Source organism: Carassius auratus, chromosome 6 (assembly GCF_003368295.1).
Source record: "Carassius auratus strain Wakin chromosome 6, ASM336829v1, whole genome shotgun sequence".
Classification (NCBI taxonomy): domain Eukaryota; kingdom Metazoa; phylum Chordata; class Actinopteri; order Cypriniformes; family Cyprinidae; genus Carassius; species Carassius auratus.
The window spans coordinates 7,250,451-7,276,815 of NC_039248.1; the positions used below are offsets into that span (position 1 = coordinate 7,250,451).

General features: G+C 37.0%; 2 protein-coding genes across 7 annotated transcripts; one reads left to right on the forward strand and one right to left on the reverse strand.

Moving 5' to 3' along the window:
• The first annotated feature begins 667 nt into the window (after positions 1-667).
• fam117ba (family with sequence similarity 117 member Ba) lies at positions 668-7,472 on the forward strand. The gene is made up of 8 exons (XM_026259181.1): positions 668-1,298; positions 2,425-2,577; positions 3,009-3,092; positions 3,186-3,296; positions 4,017-4,160; positions 5,175-5,400; positions 5,484-5,604; positions 6,756-7,472. The coding sequence occupies exons 2-8, from the start codon at positions 2,557-2,559 to the stop codon at positions 7,042-7,044; spliced, it is 996 nt and encodes a 331-aa protein (XP_026114966.1). The 5' UTR covers positions 668-1,298; positions 2,425-2,556; the 3' UTR covers positions 7,045-7,472.
• A 1,428-nt stretch (positions 7,473-8,900) lies between these two features.
• ical1 (islet cell autoantigen 1-like) lies at positions 8,901-25,492 on the reverse strand. Of its 6 annotated transcripts, none has more exons than XM_026259152.1 (17): positions 25,360-25,492; positions 21,261-21,302; positions 20,692-20,729; positions 20,434-20,605; positions 17,114-17,186; positions 16,707-16,830; positions 15,255-15,453; positions 15,037-15,162; positions 14,839-14,937; positions 14,667-14,752; positions 13,967-14,013; positions 13,789-13,857; positions 13,110-13,358; positions 11,795-12,046; positions 11,587-11,682; positions 11,363-11,479; positions 8,901-10,271 (listed from the first exon to the last, which is right to left on the reverse strand). In XM_026259152.1, the coding sequence occupies exons 3-16, from the start codon at positions 20,703-20,705 to the stop codon at positions 11,364-11,366; spliced, it is 1,722 nt and encodes a 573-aa protein (XP_026114937.1). In that variant the 5' UTR covers positions 20,706-20,729; positions 21,261-21,302; positions 25,360-25,492; the 3' UTR covers positions 8,901-10,271; position 11,363. The 6 variants fall into 6 exon arrangements, with proteins under 6 accessions (XP_026114937.1, XP_026114922.1, XP_026114942.1 ...); XM_026259137.1 differs by lacking the exon at positions 25,360-25,492 and adding an exon at positions 22,227-22,321; XM_026259157.1 differs by lacking the exon at positions 25,360-25,492 and adding an exon at positions 22,021-22,180.
• Positions 25,493-26,365: the final 873 nt, after the last annotated feature.

Genomic DNA, 26,365 nt, shown 5'->3' on the forward strand with positions numbered 1-26,365 from the left:
TTTTTATATAATAAATAAAAAGTAAACAAGTAGATAGAATAGAAAAAAAGAATAGGGAACACAAGTGTTAGGTCTTTAAAAAAATTGAATAAAACAAGTCAAAGGAATAGAAAAATAATAGCTAGTGCTGAAAGGGCATTTTTTATAATATATAAAAAGTAGTAGGCCTATATAAATAAAATAGAGAGTGCAAGAGAGGGTCAAGTGTTGTTGTTTTTTTAAATAAATAAAAACAAATAGATAAAATAGAGTTAGAAAAGAGATTGCTAGCGCTAGAGAGTCCATTGAAGATATTGAAGAGATGTGTTTTTAGCCATTTATAATTTACAAATATCTTAATTATATAAATTATAATTGAAATATAATTTAGTTAAAAAATAAACAATTATATTATAGACAAACATGTTTGTTTTACCATAAAAAAAATAAATACAAAAAATACTATAATTATATTATACTGGTATATATATAATTTTTAATTATATTATTTTATCATATCATATATACTATAAAAATTTTAATAATTAAAAAATATGATATTACAGTTTTACAGCAAAATATATATATACTTGCATATGTAAATATTTGTTTTGCTCTTGTGTGCATAATTTCAAAATTTCCATAGATCAATAGTATGCTGCTATTGGTCTATTTTCATTCATTTGTTATCAATTGTAAAAAAAAAAAAAAAATGTAATTATACATAAGAATACATACATCTATGTGTTACTGAATATAGTCTATATGCCTATTGTACCTGTGACTTTTGATATTTATATAGCATGATAGCGCCCAACTCTGGTCGTGGAGCGAAAATCAGCAGCACGGAGGAAAACAACACCACGCGCCTCAGCAACAGTAACGTAGTCTGGTGTGCGCGGGCACGAGCGCGGAACCGAGCGCGCACCTCAACGCCAGCTGTCTTCTGAGGGGGACCCTTACCGCCCCTCCCCAAAAGACATGTCTGCAGCCGCATAAACCAGAGAATTTTGAGCCTTTTGTCCTTCAGCTGACGAGGACCAGTTCGTAAATTCCCTCGCTTCGATATTCCAGCTCCAGCATCACCTTTACACAGCGACATCCCATCGACCTCCAGCAGCGCAGCAACGCCCATAGCAACGGCCCTGCGCATCCTCCTCAATCTGTTTCTCTGACCCAGCAACACCGGCCGCCCTCCACCAACAACCAACCTGCTTTCCGACGACCTTCTGAACGCTGGATCCATATCACACCGTTCAGTTTTTCTCTTTATTGCACCATGAACGCGCCTTGTGCGGTTATTGTCTCACCATTCAAAGGTGCGTAAAGTTAAATGAAAAACCGTGCGAGCATTTATCAATGCACTGCATATTATTGTTCTATTGTGGATGTTGTTTTTGCACGCCCAATAATTTAATCACTGAAACTGTTGTAGATTATGAATAATGTTACTAGTGTAATCTATAAAGCATTGGCACAAACAGAGATGCACGCGGTTCATCGTCTTGTTTTCGTGATTGCTGCGCGCGGGGTGCGGTGCTGCAGATTTCACACCGATGCCACTCTGCGTCTGTTGCGATCATTGAATAATCCATAGGCAAAAACAATTTTAAACGCATGGTTAGAGTTTTGACAAGTATGCAAAATATTTTTTTCATTGATGCAGTCATTTTATGTTAAATGTATATAGCCTAATGTTTTGGATATTTTATTTTAATGACGAATCGTTTCACCAAAGATTTAATTGTATTAATAGTTCTACTTAATTTGGTCTTGCAGCATGCTCTGCATTGCATTAATATTAACCTTATTTAAATTGGTAGCCATGGCTGAAAACCGGCTTTAGGGGGCACTATGTGGGTAAACAACATTACGTTTTAAACAACAATCATTCCAATCACCCAGCCGTCTAGCTGATTGTAGATTGTATTTAACTTTTTTTTACATTAATGCATAAAAATCTATCTTACAGAATGTCAAAGCAGGACACAGATGGAATGAATTTGACCTCAGTAATATTAGGTTTTTGTTTGTTTATACAGGGTAGGAACAGACAGAGGGGGGAAAAGAATTGATGTGTAGTGAAGAATAATAAGATTGCGATAATGCAGAATATAAATGGGGAACAAAGGTTAAAACAAAATGAAGCCACACATGATGGATCAAGAGATTATGGATAGAGGCCGAGAGATAAGGATCGTTTTAGTGCAGGGGAGGAGGGTAAATGCTGGGTCAGCTGGTCAGCAGTTTTTGCTGTGCGGAATAAAAAAAGATTGAAAAATTATCTAAACTTCTAAAATAATGATTTTATATATATATTTTTTTATATATATATATCATTTAGTGTATGTAAGTGTATTATAAATATATATTTAGCTATATATATAAATGTCTATGGGTCTTTATATAAAATATAATTATTTTTAATCTATTTTTACCTTATAGTCCCTGGTCATTTCGAAAGCCCTTCCTCCAGCTGAAACAATAAGGGATCCTCCTCCCTTCAACTCACCTGTAAGATCTGACCTATCAAGGACCTGGCAGCGGCACGGGAGCTCCGCCCACCACACCCTCTAAATGAGGGACAAGGCCACCCAGGTGAGACATTAATGCCTTTTAAATGCTATGCAGACTATATATATATATTTGGCTTTTATCCAAATATATATTTATAATACACTTACATACACTAAATATATATGTGTATATATGTATATATATATATATATATATATATATATATATATATATATATATATATATATATATATATATTAGTATGCAAAACACACAAAAAAATCAATAAATGAAATGATAGTTTATAGTTACTGTGGTTGTTATGCTTAAAGAAGATTAAGAAGAAGCGTATGAATTACATGTTCTTTAAGCCATACGATAGCTTTTAGTAGAAAAAAAGACTGAATAATCTTCCCCCTCCTTGTGCCAATGTATGAATGAATCAGTAAGTGCTTGAATTGTTTGGTCCAGTCTCTGTTCTTCACTCATTCTCTCTCTTTTTTCCTTGTCAGACCCCTAGGGCCTGGGTAGATGAGCGGAGGAGAGGCTCTCATAAGCGATCGGCTTCCTGCGGCAGCACTGACCAGCTGAAAGAAGTGAGACATCTAGAGCTGTTATAACATGTGCTAATCCACCCTCCTCTTTTTATGATCTATGCCATTCATCATCTCTGTTTTGACTTCATTTAGATTGCAAAATTGCGACAACAGCTCCAGCGGAGCAAACGCAGCAGCCGCCATCGCCGGGACAAAGACCGCAAATCCCCCTTTAATGGCAACCATGCCATCATCCAATCACAGGTGGGCTTCATCGCATCCCAGCAGCCACCATTTTTCCTTGTGTGTGAATACAGGAGGGCTCTCATTACATCATTAATAATACCTCCATAACCTGGGCTAGTTTACAGATTGGCTCCATTCACTTCCATTTGCTTCACTGCAATACAGATTTATGCTTTTTTTTTTTTCTAAAGAAGTAAGGAAGAAGTAGAAACTAGTTTTTAATGCAACAATTTCCATAGATTAATCTTAATTCGTACCAAGCCTAGAATATTTCTTTGTGTTTTGAAGAAAGGAGAGGTTTTGTCAATACATTTCAAAAGCTAAGAGAGCTCGTGCTTGTTTCTGAGAAATGCAACACACAGAGAAATAAAAAAAGGCAAAATTCTGGCTATCCAAAACTATAAATGACTAAAATCATAAGAGCATGGAGAATATATTGAGAAAGAGCACTTACATCACACTGTACTCAGAATCAGCAGCCTCAAGCTCAGCAGTAATGGGCTCTCAATGGTACCGCTCTCTGTAGTCGGTGGTTTGTGTATAATGATGGAGCTTAGCAGCTTTTTGGCAGTGGAGAGACTGTAGAGAGTGTGTATGTGTGGGTTCAGCTCAGCCTGTGTGGGAGTCTTTCAAACAGGATTACACAGAAGGCTGGTTTTCCCTACAGCGGGAATGTTTGTAGACCCATACACACATTTCTGAAGAAGCATTGTACCCTTTCCTCTTTTTCACTCTCAGTCTCAGATGCCTAAAACCATCCTGATTCCCATCCCCATCTCTAAGTCCACACCTCCCAGATTTCGGAACAGCATAGAGGGGCTCAACCAGGAGATTGAACGCATCATCATCCGGGACACTGTGGAGAGAGATGAGATCATAGTAGTGAGTGCATCTCAACATTTATTTTTATTTTTTTATCAGCGTAAGAACCCAAGGACATTTCCTAGTTAAGTGTCCAAAATACCACTTTTGAACTTTTCAAACGTTACTTATTTTATGCTTTTGGAGCACAAAGAAATGTCCTTTCTGCAAATGTACTTTGTAATTGTAACTTTATAATTTGTAACTAGTTGTAATTTAGTTTATATATTTTTTATCATCATTTAATCATTTATTTAATATCAAGGTGACATTACTCTACTAAATCTTCAACCTCTAATTAAAAGGACATTTAAAGATGTAAAAACATTAACAAATTAGTATTATATAGCATGTTGCTTTAATTAAAAATGATAATTATCTGGAACATTGAGTTATCATATTTCAAAGTGATTTCTATTATTTTGCAAGACAAAAAAAAACTTATATTTACCTGTTTATTTTTTTAGGTAAATACTGTTACAAAAAAAGAGAGGTGTGAAAACAAAACTGGAAAGAAATATAAGGGTTTGGGGTAGAAAAACAAGATTTTTTTGGTGCATACCAGTGAATTATTCATGGGATATATCATAAACCTAATAGAGTGCAAATGTGCAGCATGTTTTTTTTGTTTTTTTTCATATTGTTACAGCAAAATTAATAAGGAGGAAAGAATGCAGTGGACTCAAGAGAGATATTTTTGTTATATCATGTCTCATTAAAACATCAAGCTTACATTATTCTCCTGACGTCTAAAGGAAACTGTACAGTTCATTCAGTCATACCTATGGATAAAGATTATATGATTATGATTTGAAATTATTAGTTTTAGTCTATTTGAACAGTACTTCTCCAAACCAAAAGTGCCTCCCATAATTTAAAAAGCAACATCCTAATTAGAAAAAAGGTGGATAGGGACTATAATAAAGCCTATCGGTGCACAATCAATACTAATGTGATTTTCAGTTGAATCCAATTAACAAGAATTGCTTTTGTCCTATGCATCCTAATGAAGCAAATGTTTGTTATGTGTTTTAGCCACAGGACGTTCCTGATGGGCACCGCGCGCCCCCGCCCCTCCCCCAGCGCAGCAGCAGCACACGCAGTATTGACACACAGACGCCCTCCAACGGCGGCCTCGGCAGTAACCGTAGCAACAGCAGCAGCCGGGCTGACTCTGTCTCACCGTCGTACCTCAGCATCCTCAACGACACGGTGGGAAACAGCCCGCTCGACGACACGCTCAACGAGAGCAAAGAAAGAGGTCAGAAGCACATGCAGCATCAGCATCACAATAACCTAACATCAAACTATTTGCTTCCTTAATATTCCTGTTTACTGTCTCAGACCTAGGACCTTGGTCTCCTCTGCCCAAATATGCTTCATCTCCAAAGCCCAACAACAGCTATATGTTCAAACGTGAGCCTCCGGAGGGCTGCGAGAGAGTCAAAGCTTTTGAAGAAAACCAGTGAGTAACTGCTTTGTAGACTTTTGGTCTGTATGTTGGTGTCTTTAATATAGGGTTTGAAACTAAGGTTGTTGTTTTTTTGTTTTTTCAACACAGAGTCAGTTCAGAAATTCAGAAAATGTAATTTGTCCAAAATTTTATGAGCTATTTTATTCTGTATTTGTAAAAAAAAAAAAAATGAAACCCTGTTACCTAAATTTTTTTTGAATACTGTTAAAAAATAGGTCTGTGATTTTTTTTATTTTGTAAATAAATAAATAAACGGAATACAAAATATATGAATTAATGATAGATATGAAAAAAAATTTAATAAAACACATTTAGAAATAAATTATATCTAAGAACGTTAGGTAAAAGGGTTGTAGATCCAGGCAAAGTTAAGCTCTAATTTCAGTAATTATGGACTAGCTACTTTGGAATCAAATGTTTGTAGTTTGATTTAAAAAATGTCCTATAAATTAAAGACAAATATTTGTTTGATCAATTTTCCCAAAAATTCCAGAAGCCCATTTTCGCCTTGCTTTGGTAAATCATAACTATGTCATTAAAAGTCAAAATTATAACATACTAAGTCATAAATATATCAAGATTATGACGTAAATTAGACATAATTATGACATAAAAATCTATTATAACAAAACACCTTAACATCTTAAGATAAAAAGTCTAAATTATGACAAAAAGTTGAAACTCGCTCATAATTGACTTTTTATCTTTTTATCATAATTTTGTATTTTTGTCTCATATTTATGACTAAATATGTTATAATTATGATTTATCAAAGCGAAGCAAGATTTTTTTTTTCTTATTTGGCCGAAATGGGCTTTCACACAAAATAACTTTGGTAACAGAATAGAAAAGTTGAGCTTGACGAATACAACTAATATTGTAATTTGTGTGCAACATTATTATTATTATTATGATAAAAGAACTGTTGAGGTGGTGACCTACACAAAAAAAAGAAAAGTGATGCTACACTCTGTATCTCTCGCATGGAAAATACCAAGACTTAGTTATTTTGTAATAAAGTTTCCTCAGATAAAAAAGAATTGTGAGGGATTTAACTGCCAGGAACACTCATATTTCTATCAGTATAAAAGATCCATCTTCACGAAAGAGCCATGAACTGTTCTTTCCATCTTCTGTTCCAGGCCAAGGCCTCTCCAGGAGATTCCTCCTTATCTCTGCCCAGACAGAAACAAGGTGAACTTCATTCCCAAAAGCGGCTCTGCTTTCTGCTTGGTGAGCATCTTGAAGCCTCTGCTGCCCACCCAGGAGCTGAACTTCCGTAGCGGGATGGGATACCACAGCATCTCCCCCTCATTGGTGCCTCTGGGTGGGGTCACGGTGAGGAGCCTGTCCCCCTCCATGGGTCCCATCTTGTCCCGTGGACGTCAGTCACCATGCCTCCCACGACATCTTGAGGAGCCAGAAGGTTAAAACGGAAGAGAGGAATGTCAGCTGATGAACAGAGATGCCATTTTTCCTCCACTCCTGTATCATCTGATAGAGTCAGAGCTTTGATAGGAATTTATCCAAGAAACGGTTCTGAACAACTCCGAGAGATATCAGTCTGAAACTTGAACATGAGTTTTTTTGTTGTTTTTTTCTAAGGGTAATGTTACATGTTAAACTATGAACGAGAGGAGGTTTTTAAGATGGTGTATGTATATACATTTTTAGTATTGCACTGCTTTTTACTTTCTCAACTATTTATTGCATTTTACCATGAAGCCTTTGAATTTTCTTATGTATAGCTGCATCCTTTAACCTACACAAAAGTTTGAAATAATTAAGATTTTTGAAAGATGTCTCTTAAGCTCACCAAGGTTGTGTTTATTTGATTGGAAATACAGTTAAACAGTTATTTTGTGAAATAATACTTAATGTTTTCTAAATGTCATTTAGTAAAACTATATTTTCATCATCATTTTTCTAGTCTTCAGTATCACATGATCCTTCAGAAATGATTCCTATGTGCTGACTTCGTGCTACAGAAATAATTTCTTAAAATCATTGTTGAAAACCGTTTTAAAATGCATTATTTTATTCAGCAAGGATGCATTAAATGGATCAGAAGTGACAGTAAAGACATTTTTAATGTTACAAAATGTTTCAAATAAATGAATTTTCTATACATCAAAGAAACAGTCACGTTTCATCATTAGTGATAATAAGAACTGTTATTAACAGAGTACCAATAATAATTCTGAAGGATCATGTGACACTGAAGACTGGAGGAATGCATACTGAAAACTCAGCTTTGCCATCACAGGAATACATGATATTTTTTTAAATATATTAACATAGAACCAGTTCTCTTAAATAACATATACAGTTACTACTGTATTTTAATAAAATAATCTGGCTTTGGTGAGTATAAGAGACTTCTTAAAAAAAAAAAAAAAGTTTTAATTTTTAATTTTTCCAAACTTTTCGACCTGAATTGTAAATTTAAGTAATTTGATTTACTAGGGAAATGGAGCTTTTAGGTCACTGTTTTAGTTGCTTATAGTTTACATGCAGTTTGATTAGAGCTGGCAGAACAACCAGAAATGCTGTAGCAGATTTGAGGAGGACTAACAAATGTGCCTGACTCCCACCACTCGTTCGTAGGACCCCATTTTCATACAGTCCTTTTTCTATCATCGTCTGTCCCTGCATCCAGTCTCGCCCCTTAAATGTATAGAGCCCTTCCCCTATATGTAACCGGTATGTGCTTAATGTGATTTGCTGGTGAGAGGAAGTTGGTACATGAACAGCCTGGAGGAGACATAGATCAAATGTACCGGACAGTATTATGATTATGATGCACTTGTCAGTTCTGTTGCTAAATTTCAAGATTAGTTCAACAGATATGTGTCATTACTGTAATTTCAGTCGAGTGAAGGAAAATAGATCGGAATATCAGAGCACACTGGATATGAAAGACTTGTCATGTATAACAATGAAAGAAAAGGGATGCAAAGAATTTAAGAGGGAAGCATGGCTTTAGCTAATAGTGAACTGATTTGAACTGTAGCATCTTTATACTGTGAAATTTATCAATCACACCGTAAAGCTTCCTTTCTTCCAAAAAGAAAAAAGCTGAAAGAAATTAGGCAATCCTGAAAAAAATGGTATGTAATTGCCTTAATACTGAATTGTGTGTAAATTAGACTGGTGCCTGTTACTGAATTTAAGTTGTTACAACATTTGTTTCTTTCTGTGAATACGAGGAACATGGTTTCTTGACAGGATAAAATTGGATTTTATATTGATTATATTGACAAATAATGAGAGAAATAACAATCAGAAACGGGATTCAACTCAGATTTATTTGCTCTCAGATACAAAAGCTCTCAATCCAGTTTCCTTCATTGAAATTGTACATTATTTAATTGAAACAAAGGCCAAGTTGCATAAAATAAACAGATGAAAGCAGCTGAGAATGGTGCGGTGTGCATTCTTTTTTTCTTCTTTTTTTTAAAGGAAAAGAAAAAAAGTGGTACATAACTTCTCAAAATATAGTTCCAAACACAAAATTTGGACACTTCAAAATGTTAAACCACTTAAAGACAAAAACGTGCTCCGTTAAATATGTAGTGAAATCCCGTGCGAAATGTACAGACAAAGCTATTCAGATCAACGAACATGTCTATCCTTAAAACTGACGACATACATTCTAGAACAATCCAAGACTGGACTCGGAGACAGTTTAGTGCAAGCGATAACTTGATTTCTGAAATGCAACAGAAAACCGATTGGTCACTCCTGATGAGACTAAACATGATCATGGGATAAAATTAAATGTGTAACGTTTTCTAGAGTAGGATATTTAGTTTAACGTGCTAAAGATGACAAACGAAATGAAATCACATATAAACTCATTCCAGTTTTTGCATCACAGTGTGACAGTGAAGAACATTTAGGAGACGTAATTTCTCTGAGTGAGAGTGTTTCACCATTTTTGTCACCGAAAACAAGAATGCCTCACTTATGATTAGCTCCATTAAACTGTGACCTTCTCATTCCCACCAAACTAATGGCACAGCACACAACTTGCATATGTAGTTAGTAGTAACACTTTTTATTAGATTAATAAATAATTTCATTTATTTTATCATTAAGGGTTAAACTAATCCAGTGAAAGAGACTCCAAAAATATTTGTGATTTACACGCAACTTCACACACTTTAGGTATTGGTCTTAATTAAAAATACAGTCTATAATCTATCATAGATGTTATAAATCTGTAACCCTGTTTCTGGACATTAAAACTCACGTTGTACAAAGCAAACAGATATACACACACATTTATGCAGGTTTAGTCCTAGGCAAAATATCCCCCCATATGCAAGATGGGCAAATCCTCACCTTCACGTCCCTTTAAACATGTGCACTTCCAAAAGTAACAGATACTTCGCTCTCAGGTAACAACACTATAGGTGTCCTAATGAACATACAGTACATTCACACATACAATGAAAGAATGGAGAAAAGAGAGACATTCCCATATCTCAGAAACCTTCCAGTGTTATATGGATAGAGATCTCTGGATGCTTCCTTGGCTCAAGTTGAATTGTTTCAGGAGAGGTAGTGATCCAGCTCCGAATAAAGGCTTGGGATATGCACTCCTTTCCATCAAATAATATTTTGGATGTGATACAGCTCCAGAGCATCCTTCACTGAGAGAGGTAAAAGACAACTTAGTAAAGCTATATTAAGTATTATAAGTATTATATATACAGTATATATATATATATATATATATATATATATGTGTGTGTGTGTGTGTATGTGTGTGTGTGTGTGTGAGACATTTCAGGAAACAACTTTTCTTGTGTCCTGATCAACTTTTCTACTCTGATGAGTCCCTTCCAACTGAAAAACAGCCCCACAACATGAGGCTGCTCCCAGCACACTTTACTTTTGGGAAATCTGCAGATGATGAGCAGTGCATGGTTTCCTTCAAACACGATGCTTGGAACTGAGGTTCATCAGAGCAGATTATCTTGTTTCTCAGAGTCTGAGGGTCCTTTAGGTGTTTTTTTTTTTTTTTTTGCAAATTAAAAAGTGTGTTTTCTAGTGTCTTCACTGAAGAGAGGATTGAGTCTTGCCACACTTGAGTGTTGCAGTGATTTTTATCCTTCTATAGATTTCTCCTATCTTCACATATGATCACGAGCTCAACTAAAGTGACCTTCAGGTTCTTGGTCACCACACTAACCAAAGCCCTTCTCCATCTACTGCTCCGTTTGGTAAGGAAGCCAGCTCTAGGAAGAGTCCTGTTTGTTTCAAACTTCTTCCATTAAGATTAACAGAGTCTGCATGCTTCTGTGACCCTTCAATGAAGCAGAATTGTTTTCTGAACTCTTCCACAGACGTGTGGCTTGATCCCAACCTGATTCTGAGCTCTACAGGCAGTTCTTTTGACCTCAGGGCTTGGTTTTGGTCTCTGATATGCATTATCAGCCGTTAGATATTTTATTAAGACATGTGTGCCTTTCCAAATCGTATCCATCCAATTGATTTTGCCATAGGTTAACTTCGCTCGAATGGTAGTAACATCTACAAGCAATATGAATGCTCCTAAGCTAAATTTCAACTGTCCTAGATAGGAATGAATACTTATGCAATGGAAACATTTAAGTTTTTTTTTTTTTTTTGCAAGTATGTTAAATTCAAAGTGTACAGTGGTTCAAAGTAGTTTAACCATTTTTATAAACCTGGGACTTATTTGTCAGTAATAAATATATACAAATGCACAATAACACACCTCAGGCATTGAGGAACTCCTGATCACTGCGTCCAATAGCATCTGGGTTGGACAGAGGGTCCAAATCTGCAAAGAGGTTAAACCAGGCAGACATGTCCCTGGAGTTTCCCTTAGGTGCTAAAAAGACACAGAGAGATGAATCACTACAGAAACAGTAAAAAAAGACCATCTAAGATTATCTGTATCCATCTGTTAATTGTTGACATGTGATATAAAACTCTTACCACTGGCAGAGGAGTGTGGAGTATTCTGGGTAGGCTGTCCTCCACTGGAAGGTGGTTGGAGGGGCAGGGCTTGAAACATGGGTGGAGTCGCCCATCCTGAATAACAGGAAGAGAATCAATATGAACATCACAGTGACTGCACTGAATACAAAAGAAAACTGTTGTTTGTCCTCCAGCCAGTAGAGGGCAAATAAAAGTTTGTGCAAACCTGTGGCACTAAGGCTATGGTCCAGGAGCTGTGACGGCAGGAAGCCAGTGGGTGTGTTTACCATTCCTGCTTCCTGTGAAGGAGCAGTATCAGGAGCAGGAGGGGCCTCGAAACAGCCGAAAGCATCCTGCCATGCCTTACTAAACTCACTAGTGCCGCCCGCAGCCCCAGGACTCAGCAGATCCTGCAGGAAGGCCAGGTCACCTCTCTCTCTGTCCTCTTCTTTCACCTCAGACAACAGATCCCTGCCTACTACAATAAAAAGAAGAAGATAATCAGGCTTTTACACTGCAAAAAGCAAATTGCTCCCCAAGTACTGTTGTCTTGTTTTCTGGTACAAATATCTGAACATTCTTTATTAAAGAAACATTTACTTGAATCAAGAAAAATTTACTTTAGAAGGCAAATTATATCAGATATTAAAACAATGTTTTCTGAAAATGTATTAAAATAAGGTGAGCTTATTATTAAAACAAGAAAATAAAATCTGCCAGTGGTGTCAGAAAAAGAAAAGAGAGAAAAATATACCTTTTTCAAAGGGAAAACAAATCAATTTGTCTCGCCATAATGGCAGAATTTTTTTTCTGTTTAAGGCTAAACTGACTTAATTTTGGTAAATTTAGCACACAAAAAAAACAAGACTTAATAGCTTGAGTTTAATCTTTAACAACAAACAAAATCTGCTGAACGCAATTAAAAGGAGAAAATAATTTATTTTTCTTACTAGATGTTCTTACTAGATGTTCTAATTTTTCAAAAAAACAAGACTTGGTATCTCATTTCATTTTGCTTCTCAATTAAACGCATCTTGGTTTTTAGAATAATTCGATATTTGTACTGGAAAACAAGACAAAAATATGGAGACTGTAAAAACTTTTTACAGTAGTGTAGTATAGCAAAACAGAAGTGAGGTAAAAAGAATCACAGAGAAGCTTCAAGAAAAATATGGCTGCTGCGTCATAAACATAAGAAGTCAATATAGGTTTAAAAGGTGAAAAACAAGTTGCCAAAATCTTCCAAGAGTGCATAAAAATTTAACATATGTAAAAAGCTGGGGGAAGAGAAATTAACCTTGAGAAAAGTACAGTTTTTAAAAATGCTTTTTAAAAGTTTTACAGAAACACCTGGAGAGTTTTAAGAGTGGAGAAGGAAATCTGAAAGAGCAGTAAGCATTAATAGTTTCTGAATAATTCTTATGAAACCTCAAAGACTAATAGATGAGGCTGTTAAAGCACATCCAAAGGGTTTTAGAGAGTAAGAGCAGGCGCTAAGGGAGCCCTGGGCACTGAAGAGATGCCCAGCCAAGCATTTATACCTATTTCAGGTGACAGACTGCTGATAAAGGCATCTTGCATTTCCTCATGTGATACACCTACGCCCCACTGAACAACAGGGGGCTTTGAGACCTCCTGCAGTATCTGAGGCTGCATAACGGACATGGATGGGTGTGGGGTTGGGGTCAAGGTTGGAATGAGAGAAGGGGACGAGCCAGGCTCAGGGGTCATTAATAGGAGGTCATCATCTGTGCTATCTCCACCAATAGGGCCAAATTGTTCAGTCAATGCTGCAGTACAGGGGCAGAGATGAAGATGAGAAATACAAACAGGCATACTGTAAATAATAGCTACTCAAACACACCAGGAGTTGCACCGACTAAACAAAAAGTTGATTAGTTCTATTAATATTTGATGCTTTAAGTCTGTGTCAACTGATCATGTGACTGAGTTGTGATGCCTCTTCACTGAATTGAAATTAAATCTAGGGCTGAGTGGTATGACTAAACAAACAAACAAACAAATAAATAAATAAATAAATAAATAAATATAAAATGTAATTGATTACTCTATATATATGTGCTTATCTAAGGGTTTTAATAACAATTAATCTGACTAAATATAACTAAAACATAATTTGCAGCTTATGGATGGCTAGTCAATTAGTAGCAATGATTACTGGGGCAAGGCCTAGTATGCAAACACACACACACACTTTACCAGAGTCCAGACTGGCACACAAAGAACTGTCAGATCCTCGACTCTGCCCATCTACCACAGGAGTAGAAACTGTTAAAAACACAAAAGAAAGTGCACCTTTTTTCAAGAAACTTGAGCCAATAGAAAATCATTGGGCAATCCTGCGTGTTCCCAGATGTGGTTTAAAAGCTGAACATACCAGTATCGGATGATTCGCCCAGCTGTTCATCTTCAAGTGAAACAAGACTGAAACATAAACATACAAACACCAAATTAATTTAACAGACACTCTGATGCATGGCTAAATGGATGCAGAGAAGAGATGATTCACATTACTATGACACACAGTATCAGATTAGAATTACAAAACACCTGAAATTAAATCTAAACTGACAAATTGGAGTGATTCACAGCGATATTCCTAGGAAGCGGGTGAGGGTCATCACAGTTTTATAGAACAGCATGTCTAACACAGATGGCAGAGGAATAATTACAGTCTCATTTCCCGCTGTCAAGACAGGAAATGACAGTGGAACTTTAAGCAGTGTTTCCTGTTCACGAAGGTAGCAGGAGTTTCTAAAAGAATTACAATGTTCCACTCACAGATCAGTAACCAGAGCCTTCAAAAAGGCCCCTCGCCTGAAGAGACCTAATCTGAGGGTCACGGAGGGTTGCAGAGAATGAGGAAAGAGAGTGAATGAAAGATCTGACAATGAGAGGCAAGCAGGGTGCCTTCAAGGGAAAAGACATGCTTTCTTGATGAAAAAGAATGAAGAAAACTGAGACTGCTAGATTTGTCTGTGTGAGATTCATTGACCATGTGATATGTATTATACTACACACAAAAAACATAACGAAGAAGATGAAAATGGCCAAACTATGTCTAACTGTGTTCTCACTTGTCTGGATGTGTCTTCTTTTCCTCGTCTTTGCTGTCCTCTGCTGTCTGCGTGGAAACAATTTGATCCAATGGGTCCCTTAATTCCTGTAATGAGCCATATGTAGTCATATAAGAGCTTAAATCTCATGACATAACAGTTTCATTTCTGGGATTTGTGCATGGAGACCTACTTTAAGGGTGGTGAACTGGTAAGGTACATATCCTTTGAAGGCCTCATGGATGCCGGACATCACATGTGCAGTCTTCTCCCAGTACTGTAAGAGCGTTGTCTACAGAAAAAACAATACAGGATGAGAAAAGGTTTGAAAAATATGAGTGTTTAATAAAGAATGACCGTTGGAAGGAAATTAAGGTATTACACATTTTACCTGGTAAGTACATAATGAATGTGAAAGCATGTTGCAGCGACTGGCACCCAGCATGACCACTTTCTGACACACGTCATTCTTCAGCTTATCAAAATGCACTTTTGTTCCTCTAACCTGGGCCTGAACCTGTTCACAAACACACACAGATAACACTTCAGCCTCCATGTTGTATATTGATGCAAGTCACCCCTTTGATTGCTCACTTCACTCTGTCTGACCTTGCGAAATTTTTCCAGTTGTTTGTAAGTATCTGGGTCCAGTTCCTGCGAGACGTCCTTCATCCAGAGCAGAGCTCCGCGGTACTCAGTACGGGCTTTCTCCATCCGGCTCACGGTCAGCAGGGTGTCTGCGATGGCTCTCCTCCGGAACGTCTCCACTTCCTGTTCCAAACGATGGAGAGGGGGACACAGCGCCAGCCTGGGCATGACAGAGGACAAGAAGACAGAGAAATTGTAGCCAGTGGCTTAATCATATCATTGTTGAATGTAGCACCGAAGGACAGAGATGTTAGTGTGTCTTTAGTGTTTGCAGAATATAGAAATATTCCTTCTATGGCTGCCAAAGTAACTTGTATTGATTTGTAATAATGGAGTAATTAATCAAAAGTGACAACAACAAAAAAAAACTCTAGTGAAATAGTTTCTATTTTGGTATTTTTCCAATTTAATAATTAAATGAAAAAATAAAAGTATGTGTGTGGTTTTCAAAAAACATATTTTATTATAGTCAATGTTAAAAATGGCAATGCTGCTTATTTGTGAAGACTAATTCATTTTTAAAGGATTCTTTTTGAAAAGAACAGCATTTATTTGAAATAAAATGTTTTTTTGTGAAATTAATGCAGCCTTGCTGAATAACAGTATTCATTTCTGACTTAAAAGAGTGTATACATATACATAATATTCATACACATATAAATACACACTTGTGTATTGTCACGGGAGGAGCCAACGACAGACACAGTGGGCGTGGCCATGGCGTCAGGCCTCGAAGAGGCTTTTATTAACAGAAAAAGTAAAAAAGGGAATAAAAGTGCCCAAAGGGGGAGAGTGTCCAAAATAAACAGGGGATCTGGTGTCCTCGTCGTGCTACGCGGTTCATGTGGGTCGGGCAGTGTTCACGGAGGAAGGGTCCAGGTAAGGGGCGGAATCCGGTGGCCACACGCGCTCCCCTCTTTGGTCCGCGGCGCTTGCCGGGGATGGACAGCCCAGCATCCTGGCCTGTTGGCCGTGTAAACGGGTGCGGTTCTCTTCCGGATCGCGGGTCCGGTGGCTCACGTCTCTGGTGGCACGGGAGTCCCTCAATGCACCCTTCCTGGACCCATGAGGACACCAGCGTGCATGCACGGGGAAGAGACCGGTCTCCCGAGGAGAGGCGCGTTGGGCTTTTCAACAGCAGCGGTGATGAGGCTCCATTCACATCAGGTGTGCCCCATCACACGCCACCAGCCCTGGCTTATCCAGCACCCCTCCTCTCTCACACACCCACTCAGGGAGGAGGCAGCTGACTCTTCACAGTATCCATTCATATCCTGACCAAACTGCTTAGTTGTTGTTTCAATGTATTCAATCAAGACATATATGCATGTATTAACTATCAAAGCATCATGAAATAAGTTGCATTAATGATCTGAAGCCCTGATTCAGTCATATTTGAAGAAGAGTGCCTACCTTTGCTTGGCAGAACAGCAGAGGGCTTTACTGGTGGCGTCCATCATACTGCCTGCTTTTGTTTTATCATGCTCTGCCTGGAAGCGCAAGAACAGTCCGAGCTCATTCTCCTCTTGAGAGAGGTCTGAAGTAAGGAGGTCACAGGAGGAAAAAACAGGGTTATTACCACGACGATAACAGTATGTGGCTTGATTATATGTGCTGAGCATCATCAATTATGAAAACCACAAAAACACATTTGTAGAGTTATGCTTAAAATGGTGTACTGACTCCACAACAGCATTCATGGAAACTGAGAAAGTGCACTGTATTCCACTGCATGCAAAGGCTTTCAAAACAAGCTGAACAAGACTCTTTGTGTTTGCACACACACACACAGAGGGTGGAAGATCATGTTCCTCACTCACGTGTGATTCTTTGCTGGTATTTCTCAATCACTTTCAGGAGTTCTGTGCAAGTGCTCTGGACTGAACGGAAAAACTGGAGGAAACAGATAACACATTATCATCGACAAATACAATTAATACATTGTTTTAGTTTTTGTTACAAATGTAAAAAAAAAAAGAAAGAAAAAGGAAGCAGCACTTCTGTGTTTGTTGCAACACAGCAAAATATCTCTGAATCTTTCATTCTTTTCATCATTTATATATTCCGACAGAAGATTTGGTCTCCCACACTAAAGACTCCAAAAAAATAGAAGAACACATAAGAACACAAAAAATGGCATTTCCAGTCTTGCTGTCATGGCAACAAAGGAGGTTAAATCCCTGACTGTCTGAGAGAGCAGGAGAATGTGCTCTACCTGAAACCAGAAACTCACAGAAATGACACAAATAATATAAATGACTCATTCATGCCTTTGTTCTAGAGAGAGTTTCAAAAGCTTTGAGAAGCCAAATATAGGAACAGGACAAATTCCAGTATTCAACAGTGGATCATGAAAACACTGGGCTATAGAAAATAACAGCTATTTCAAATAAATGATTTTCTTTTGAACTTTCTATTTGTTAACAAATCCTGAAAAGTACGAGTTTCCAAAAATAAAAAAATTAAATAAAATAAAAATCCATCAGCGCAACTGTTTTCAACATTAATAATAATAATAATTGTTTTTAAACACCAAATCTGCAAATTAGACCATTCTCTGAAGGATCATGTAACACTGAAATAATAGCTGCTGAAAATTAAGCTTAAACCACAGACATAAATCACTTTTTAAAATGTATTCAAATACAGAAAGGTGATTTTTAACTGTAATGATATTTCACGATATTACAGTTTTTTAACCAAATAAATACAGCCTTGGTGAGCACAAGAGTCAATGCTGAAAATCTTCCAGTCCCCAGACTATTGAAAGGTAATGTAGCTGGTAATTTAGCAGATGCTGTTATCAAAAGCGAACTGCATTATAATTATTACAAGAGATAATAGTGATAGTTCATGGCTCACACCAGCAACCTTCCGGTTACCAGACTTAAGCCTTCGCAACTACTGTTTAAACAGGTTTGTAAGAAAATATACAAACAATCATAGTCTGGGAGAAAAAAAATTCGAAGCTACTTCAGAAAAAAAGTATTACTGTGATAATTTCTTGTATTAATAAAGTATATTCATGTGGATCAAATTAAACATGGCATCCACCCAGACTAAGGTCCATGTGTGCTGATGAAGGTGTGACCCCTGCAGGTGAGGGCTGCTTTCAGGTTACTGTTTAACTCTGTGCACAGGCCTGATAAACACGCAAGAACAACACCCTCAGGAATCAGGTTTGTACAACAGCCTCTGCTAAATAAACGGTTCTGTTCAAAATTTTGCCATTTCACACCATAAGGATAACTCATTATTGTTTTCAAGTTAAGAGGAAACAGTGCTTTGTTACTAAACAGGCTAAAAGCCAAATCACATGATCATAAGGGCAGCTGTGGCTCAATGGAGAAAGAACATGGATACACCGGTTCATTAAGCGAGCAGCCGGGGGGCTTACGGTGGTCTGTCTTCTGCTCTCCTCTTCACTGGAAACCATCTAATGACCAGTAAACCAGGATATGCTTAAGTGTAACAGCCTGAGGCAGGGCATGATTTGACAAACACACATAAACAAACACACACACACGCTTCCTTAAACTACGAGTGGTGGTCTACAGATTTGATCAGCTCTTGTTTACAAGAAATCAGCTAATTTCTTTTTTTTTTAAAAGAGAGAACTATTAACCAAATGTCAACTAATCTAAAGTAGATAATCTTTCACACATATGGCCAACCAAATATAACACTTCCAGGCTAAAACAAATCCAGACTCAATAAAATCAGTGTTCATGTATTCAGATCCTAAAACCTGGAGTGAAAGATCAAAAAGAAACCAAAGCTTGGGCTACAAATACCCCAAACACTTAAAAGGATAGTTCACCCAAAATTGAAATTTCTGTCATCACTTACTCCCCCTCATATCATTCCCAACCCACAAGTCAAGTTATCTGTCATTTTATTAAATATTTATTTTATGTCTATATAGTTTAAGTCTGAAACATCCTAATGAGCTTAAGTAATGATTCTGCATGAAATTGCAAAAGCGTGTGCCCTCAGAGTTCAAAGAGTCTCAGGAGACATATTTCAGTGCTGTCAGGAGGGAGGGAGAATTTATGCATGATATTGTTAAAAAGTCACTTTATTTGATATAACTGAATCACTTTGCGTACTATATAAAAACGCCCTCACACAAGGTACAAATGTATACTACAGTAGAAAAATTTTGGGTCTGGTAAGATGTTTCTTCTGTTCTCATCATTCTGCATTTATCTGACCAAAAATATAGAAAAAAACAGCAATAATGTGAAGTTCTATTACAATTTAAAATACATGTATTCTGTTTTAATATATTTTAAAATGTAATTTCTTTTTGTGACGAATTAACTAGATTTTAGTAGCCATTACTCCAATTTTAAGAGTCACATGATACATCAGAATTTATTTTTGCTCAAGTAACATTTCTTATTATCAGTGTTGAAAACAGTGTATAGATTAATATGTTTCTGAAAACCATAATTATAAAATAAAACTAAATTATAGAAAGTTAAAAATAACCAATTTTTTTGTAATTTTTTAATGCCTTTGCTATCATTTTTGATCATTTAATGCACCTTTGCTGAATGAAAGCATTATTTATTTATTTTTTACAAAATGGCAGTGAACAGTACCTTGTTCATTTCTTACACAGCTTGGCTGAGTTTGTGTCCCCTAAGTGTGAGTCTGTATATCCTACCTAAATCTGCTTTGGACTGCTGTTAAAAAAGACAAAGATTTATAGGGAATGCATTGCCTGAATATGTAAAGAGGGAAAGGGAAAAGAAAGGGCAGTTGTGTGTTTGTGTGTGTGCGTGCGCGTGTATAAAAGAAAGGCAGTCAAGGCAGAGACAGTGTCAGGGCCATTTAGACTCATGTCTGTACAAACACAGTGGTAAATCAAGCACAGTTGATCAAAGTATAGCATCATCTAGAGATCTGTTCATCTTATCTCTTCCCTGTGATCATGTGACAGTACACCATTAACCTCCCTCCATCTCTTTCAGTCATTTCTCTGTCATTGTCAGGCAAACAAACGTCAAACGGAAAAAATAAATTGCTTTCAGATATTAAAAAACAGAATGAGTCACTGAAAGAAAATCCTGGCCCAGTGATGCTTCACTTTCACCCACAGTTCTTTTCACTACATTTACAAGGGTGCTCATACCTCCAATTTGGCATCAAGATCTGCGTCAGATGCCACCACATGCTCATCTTCTTTCTTCCCTGTGGCCTTGATCAGAACCTGCTTGGTCTTCCAGAACTTCTTCTGCATTCGGGCCATGACCGAGCTGTCCTCCCCCAGAACTGCTCTGCCACTGAACATGTCACTGGAGAACCTAAAAGAGCATGCCATGTTCTTCAGATATACTTGTTATTAAAAACAGAATCTAAGAAGAGGAGGGGGTAAAGTCAAGATACAAACCCATAGCTGTCCATCTTCTTGATGAGTGTGGCTTAAATCTGCAAATGGGATAGAAATATTGAATCATGCCTTGCCTTGGGTCACAAGACCTACACTACCAAGTTAAAGGTCAGTCATTATTTTAAGAAACTGATATATTTATTCATCAAGAATAGATTCAATTGATATTTTATGATGTTACAAGTTATTTAATAATAATTATTTTATAACAATAAATCAAAGTCACAATTTCCACAAAAATATTAAGCTGCATAACTGTTTGCAAGATTGATGATGGTAATAAGAAATACTTCTTGAGCACCAAATCAGCATATTAGAATGATTCCTGAAAGATCATACACTGAAAACTGCAGTGATGACTGTTGAAAATTAACTGTTGCCATCAGAGGAATAAATATGAATACATTCAAATAGAAATCAGTTTATTTAACTGTAATAATATTTCACAACATCACATATTTACTGCATTTATCAAATATCTGCAGTTTTGGTGAGCATGAGAGAAGTTGTTCAGACTTTTATAGACGTATGTATGCTTAAAAAAATAATTAAAACATTTTATTACTTACTTTTCAAAAATCAGCGGTGGCATTCAGCAGACACTGAAATAACTGGATAAAATACCAACAAAAAAAAATACCGATAAAAATTAATGATATTATTTCAATATTATAAACAAGTGTCACCGCTGGACAATTTAAATGAATAATAAATAAATCTGAGCTTTGAGGAAAGTCAGTTGATACATAAATACTTAATAAGGCAAAATAAATGTGATGCCCTTTGTAAACTACCGTCTTGTTGTTCTTTTGAGGTAACAGCTGTTAGCTCTCACAGTGACTGCCATGTCTCTCACGGTCACAAATATCCCAAAACCAATGACAAACACCGTATCCAAACACACGCACAAATACAAACGTTTAATGCAAGTCAAAAGAAACTATAATAAGATCCAAACGCCTGTCCTGACATTCATTCAGCATCACTTATGTTTAAATTATTAGTGATTATTAAGCAATCTCAAATGCTGTTTAACAGTTGTGTCACTAAATACATAATAAACCTACATTTCCCGCAAAAAAAAACAAAACGCACCGTTTATGAGCTGACGCTGTTGTTAATCGCACCTTCCTCCAGATCCAGCAACTCATCATGGGTCTGGTTGCAATGCCTGCTCGCTTTTATCACATTCGCTTGTATTTTCCCGAGATTTTAGTGTACACAACTGCTACTTTGTGTCAAATAAATCGACTAAACCATGTATTCCTAGCGTATCCAGGACGCCTCTCTGCAAAGATAAACGAATAAATATTGTAAAGAGACAGTTACCGGATCCCAAACAAGATAAGGAGTCATCGAGCTCTCGCTGCGTTTCCCCATAATAATAACCCTGCTAACTTAGAGCACGCAATTGACATGGCGACTTCAGTCTGCAGTTCGAAACCGACACTATACGGGTCCTGATAATTATTCATTCATTAAATATGAGTGTATATATTTGAAGGAATTGTTATTAGGGCATCGCATTTCCTTACCCGCTGACGTTGCCTTGAGCACCGATGGGAACGTTCACGCACGTCATTCCCGTGAGCTGAGGGCAGCGAGAGCGCGTGCGCAAACCAGTCACCTCAGACACAAGCTCATAGTTCTCGATGGATTGAGGAAAATATTCAGCTTGTTCTGTAGAAACGTTTAATTTAGAGTATACTGGCCAAGTGAAACTTCCCTTGTGGGAAATTAAACAGAGAAAACAAAATGTATTGTAGGACTATAGATATAACAGGCCTACAATATATACAATAGTAGGCCTTTAAATTAAATCCTTTAGTGGTTGTATTTTCATTTTGTAAATTGTTTTGAATAAAAGCTATTATTTATGTAAGTGCACAGTAAAGTATGCTACAATAGCTCTGCTTAAAAACATGTTTCTTCTGGACTAGGTTTTCCAGTATGGTCAGACTAGTGTTTTTAATGGGTAAAGTAGGTAGTGGTCGGTTTAGGTTTTTTTTTTTTTTTCAGCTAATCAGGCCGGGAGTCAAGCTGCCAACCAGGTAAGTTATAAATGCTTATTTTATAATAATAATTATAACATAATTCACTTGTAACATTTAGTTCACTTTTAATTGAAAAAATATCAATTTTTATTATTATTTTTTGTGACAGGAGTAAATAGAGGCAAATACCCATTTATGCCCAAAAGATGGCGCCACTGACACAGGGAAACGCGTGATGCCGTTCATCTCAAATATTTGTACTTTCACAACTGTAATCCAGTGGGTACACACTATGTCTTGGCTGTAAAACAAAATACAACGTATTATACAGCACGAACGCATTAAATACATAAAAAAATAACATTTCGATATCATTGATATCATAAGAACGTTCATATTTAAAAAGAGTTAAACTACAGATTTGAGATGATTGAGGCACCTCATAGTGTGATATATATAACATAATATCTGATATAATTTATAACTCAAGTTGTAGAACAGAGATTTATATACACAAATAGGTGTCAGAAAAATCAGGAAGCTGCGGTTTTGCTTGGTACACCGAGTCGCACGCTATCAGAGTAAAAAAAAAAGCAGATCCAATGTCGCATACATACCCTAGCCTTTTCTACACAAACTTCTCACACATATAGTCACATCCACACCCAGACAAACGTTTAATGTACACAGACATAACTCATACACAGACGGACATATCCCACCACCACACCCCTGCCACAACCACAAATCTTTTACCCCAAGACCCTCATCTTCAACAATGTGGCCTGCTTGAAACAACAAAGGCAGGTAGACAAAGACTGCTTCTGAGGAGCCAAATCAAACGTGCGGTAAACTTTCAGAAGTGAACAACAAGCTCAAGCACACCTGGACGGCAGACAAACATCTGTTCACTGAAGTCTGTTGACACGCTAAGATCAGAAACCTGGGCGTGTTTGCTATATTATAGCTATATTACTCTATTTTTATCAATCAAGATTTTCTTAGCCTCCAGCTGGTGAGGACAATGGATGACTTGGTCCTTCCTCAGTCACAACGCTGAACTGCAGCTTACTGTAATACCATGATAATTTAATTACACGCATTACTGACAAAGGTTCAAGTCAGATCATTGTATATTGCTTTGTAATCCCCTTTTATTAGTCTGGTGAGACGGAATGAACATGTAATGAATCTGCTGAATCTTATCAGTCAAAAAGAGCCAAATGCAGATATGAGGAGACTCTGCCATACCAAATGTGGGGCAAAAATGAGTTAAACATCTGTTAAGGAAATCACTCTGCCCCAACATACAAAATGTGCCAGTGTGCTGTGTGTGGCCTTTAGAGTGTGTACTTACGTTTCTTAGTATGTGTGTTGGTCATTTAACATGTAGACCCCCCACCCCAAACAACACATATACACACAGAGCAGAGGATGTTCTTCTACAAAGGGTGCGAATGACAAACAGGAGGGCATATCAGTCCTCAGATCAGCCCATCTAATCCTCTCAAAGACCTGCAACACAATTCAGCCCCATTCAGCGAGTCAGAGTCAGATTTCTAGCCAGACAGATAAGACTAAGATGGAATATCATTCAAGAATTTTAAAAGAAATAGTTCATCCCCCTCAAAAAAAGAGAATTCTGTCATAATTTACTCCTCCTCATGTTACATACTATTTGTATGGCTTTCTTTCCTTTGCAGAACTCAAATGATATTCTGAATAACATTCCAGTGTTTTTGTCCATATTAAGTAAGTAAATGGGTACCAACATTTTGAAGATCCAAAAAGAATATAAAGGTAGTGTGAAATTAATCCATATGGCCTTGGTGGCCTTCTAAAGCGACATAATCGAACAGATTTAAATGTAAGCTTTTATTAATCAAGCCAAAACACTGATCAATGAAAACATACACAATCTGCATCAAAAATGGTCACACCTCTTAAATGTCATGACATTTGATCATGTACAAAATCCACTTGATGTTAAAGAGATAGTTCACCCAAAATTGAGAATTTGCTGAACACAAATATGAAGATGTTTAAAAAAACTGTTTTTGGTCCACACTGATTATTTTTCCCTACAATTGAAATCAGCAGCTATTTGGTTTCCTTGGATTCTTCACACTGTGTTCTTTTTTGTTCAACCCAAGAAATAAACTCATGTTTGGAGAGAAGTGAGGGTAATGACAGATTTTTCGTTTGTGGGTGAGCTATCCCTTTAATTTTTTAAGACCCCTTCTAGGTTTGAGGTCTTTTTGGAGCTTGAAAATAATGGACCACGTCGACTTTTATGGACAAAACCAGCTTTTAAAAAATATATGTTTCATATTTCTGTTTTTAAATTGGCCATATATTGGCTTAATTCACTTACTTTACACACATGAATGCAACCATGACCACCTGAAGACAAAATTATTTTAATTGTATTTTAATTGATGTTTTTTGTAGCAATGAATATGCCACAAATGCTGTTGAATGATCTTAACTTTGTATAAACTCAGTTTACAATCTTACCATATGTGAACCCAGAATATTACATCCATATTTTATTAAAGATAAATAAAACATCTAAAATGTTCTAGATACACTACCATTTTCAATCTAATGAGAACATCACTTGATTAAAGTGGTCTCTCACTGACTGGGGAGCTTTTGTACTGTTTCTTTTCACCTGTAAAATTCAGTGTAGCAGTGAATCAGTCTTTGCTTAGTCTCCAATGGCTTTTAATGGGTCAGTCACCGACTCTGTTCCCTAATAATAGTCTTTTCAGCATCTCCACGACCGAACAAGCTGGGATTAAAGAGAGAAAAAAAAGATCATGGGCAGTGGGCCATTCAGACAGGTGTCTCCTCTTTCCTTAATACCACCTCTTCTTTCTTCCCCATGCCTCTGCTCACCTCTGTGAATGGGCTGGCCAAACAGTGATTTGTTTTCTGTAGCCTTGAGGCTGGAACTTTAGTGGCCAATGTATAGACTTCAAGGCACCAATGTGCTGCCTGGTAGATCTGCAAATACACCTCAAGTTTCTTTTCAGCTTCTTTTCTGTAGTTCACACGACAGTCTGTCTAAGAAGCAGCATGCTCTTATCTGAATCTTGTCCTTTAAATTCATCGCTGTTTAAATCATTATTAGTAGATAAAGTTGGATAGGAAGAAAGACACATACAGATGGCCTAATGAAGCTCAGAAAGGCCAGAAATTCTTATCTGGAATCATCAGACCTATTGTACTCTTATCAGAGCCTCTCTGCCCTGTCCCGAGGGCTATTGTCATGGCCTGTGGAGAAGGGAGGAAACCCTGTGCACTAGGGACATGTATGTGTCTGTGTGTGTGATTATTTTTTAAAGGAGCAAACTGGCATACTGTATTTTGTGAAGACTGAACTTGTGTTATTCACTTTTATACACACTGAATGACATTTATATTCTGCATATTATATGCTGCAGTTCTATCATGACAATTCTCCAAAGATTTAGCATGGTTTAAGACAATTTTAATGTATTTGCTTTTTGTGGAATAGATCTGCCATGTGCTGCTGTTTGTTGATGTAGATTATTGTTGCTGCAAAGTAAGTACAGGAACTTGGTACTGCCAGTCAGGGGTGCTGTAAGGGGGGGATGGTTAGGACGATTCTAAAGGCCCAACACTGAAAGGGGGCCCCCCGAGGGGGAAACATG

Coding starts and splice junctions, on each gene's coding strand:
- fam117ba (XM_026259181.1), top strand. CDS start 2,557: ATGAGGGACAAGGCCACCCAG. Junction 4,161..5,174: donor AGAGAGATGAGATCATAGTA/GTGAGTGCATCT, acceptor TATGTGTTTTAG/CCACAGGACGTTCCTGATGG. Junction 5,401..5,483: donor CAACGAGAGCAAAGAAAGAG/GTCAGAAGCACA, acceptor TTACTGTCTCAG/ACCTAGGACCTTGGTCTCCT.
- ical1 (XM_026259152.1), bottom strand. Junction 14,753..14,838: donor ACCAGTTCACCACCCTTAAA/GTAGGTCTCCAT, acceptor GGCTCATTACAG/GAATTAAGGGACCCATTGGA. Junction 13,858..13,966: donor GGGCGAATCATCCGATACTG/GTATGTTCAGCT, acceptor TGTTTTTAACAG/TTTCTACTCCTGTGGTAGAT.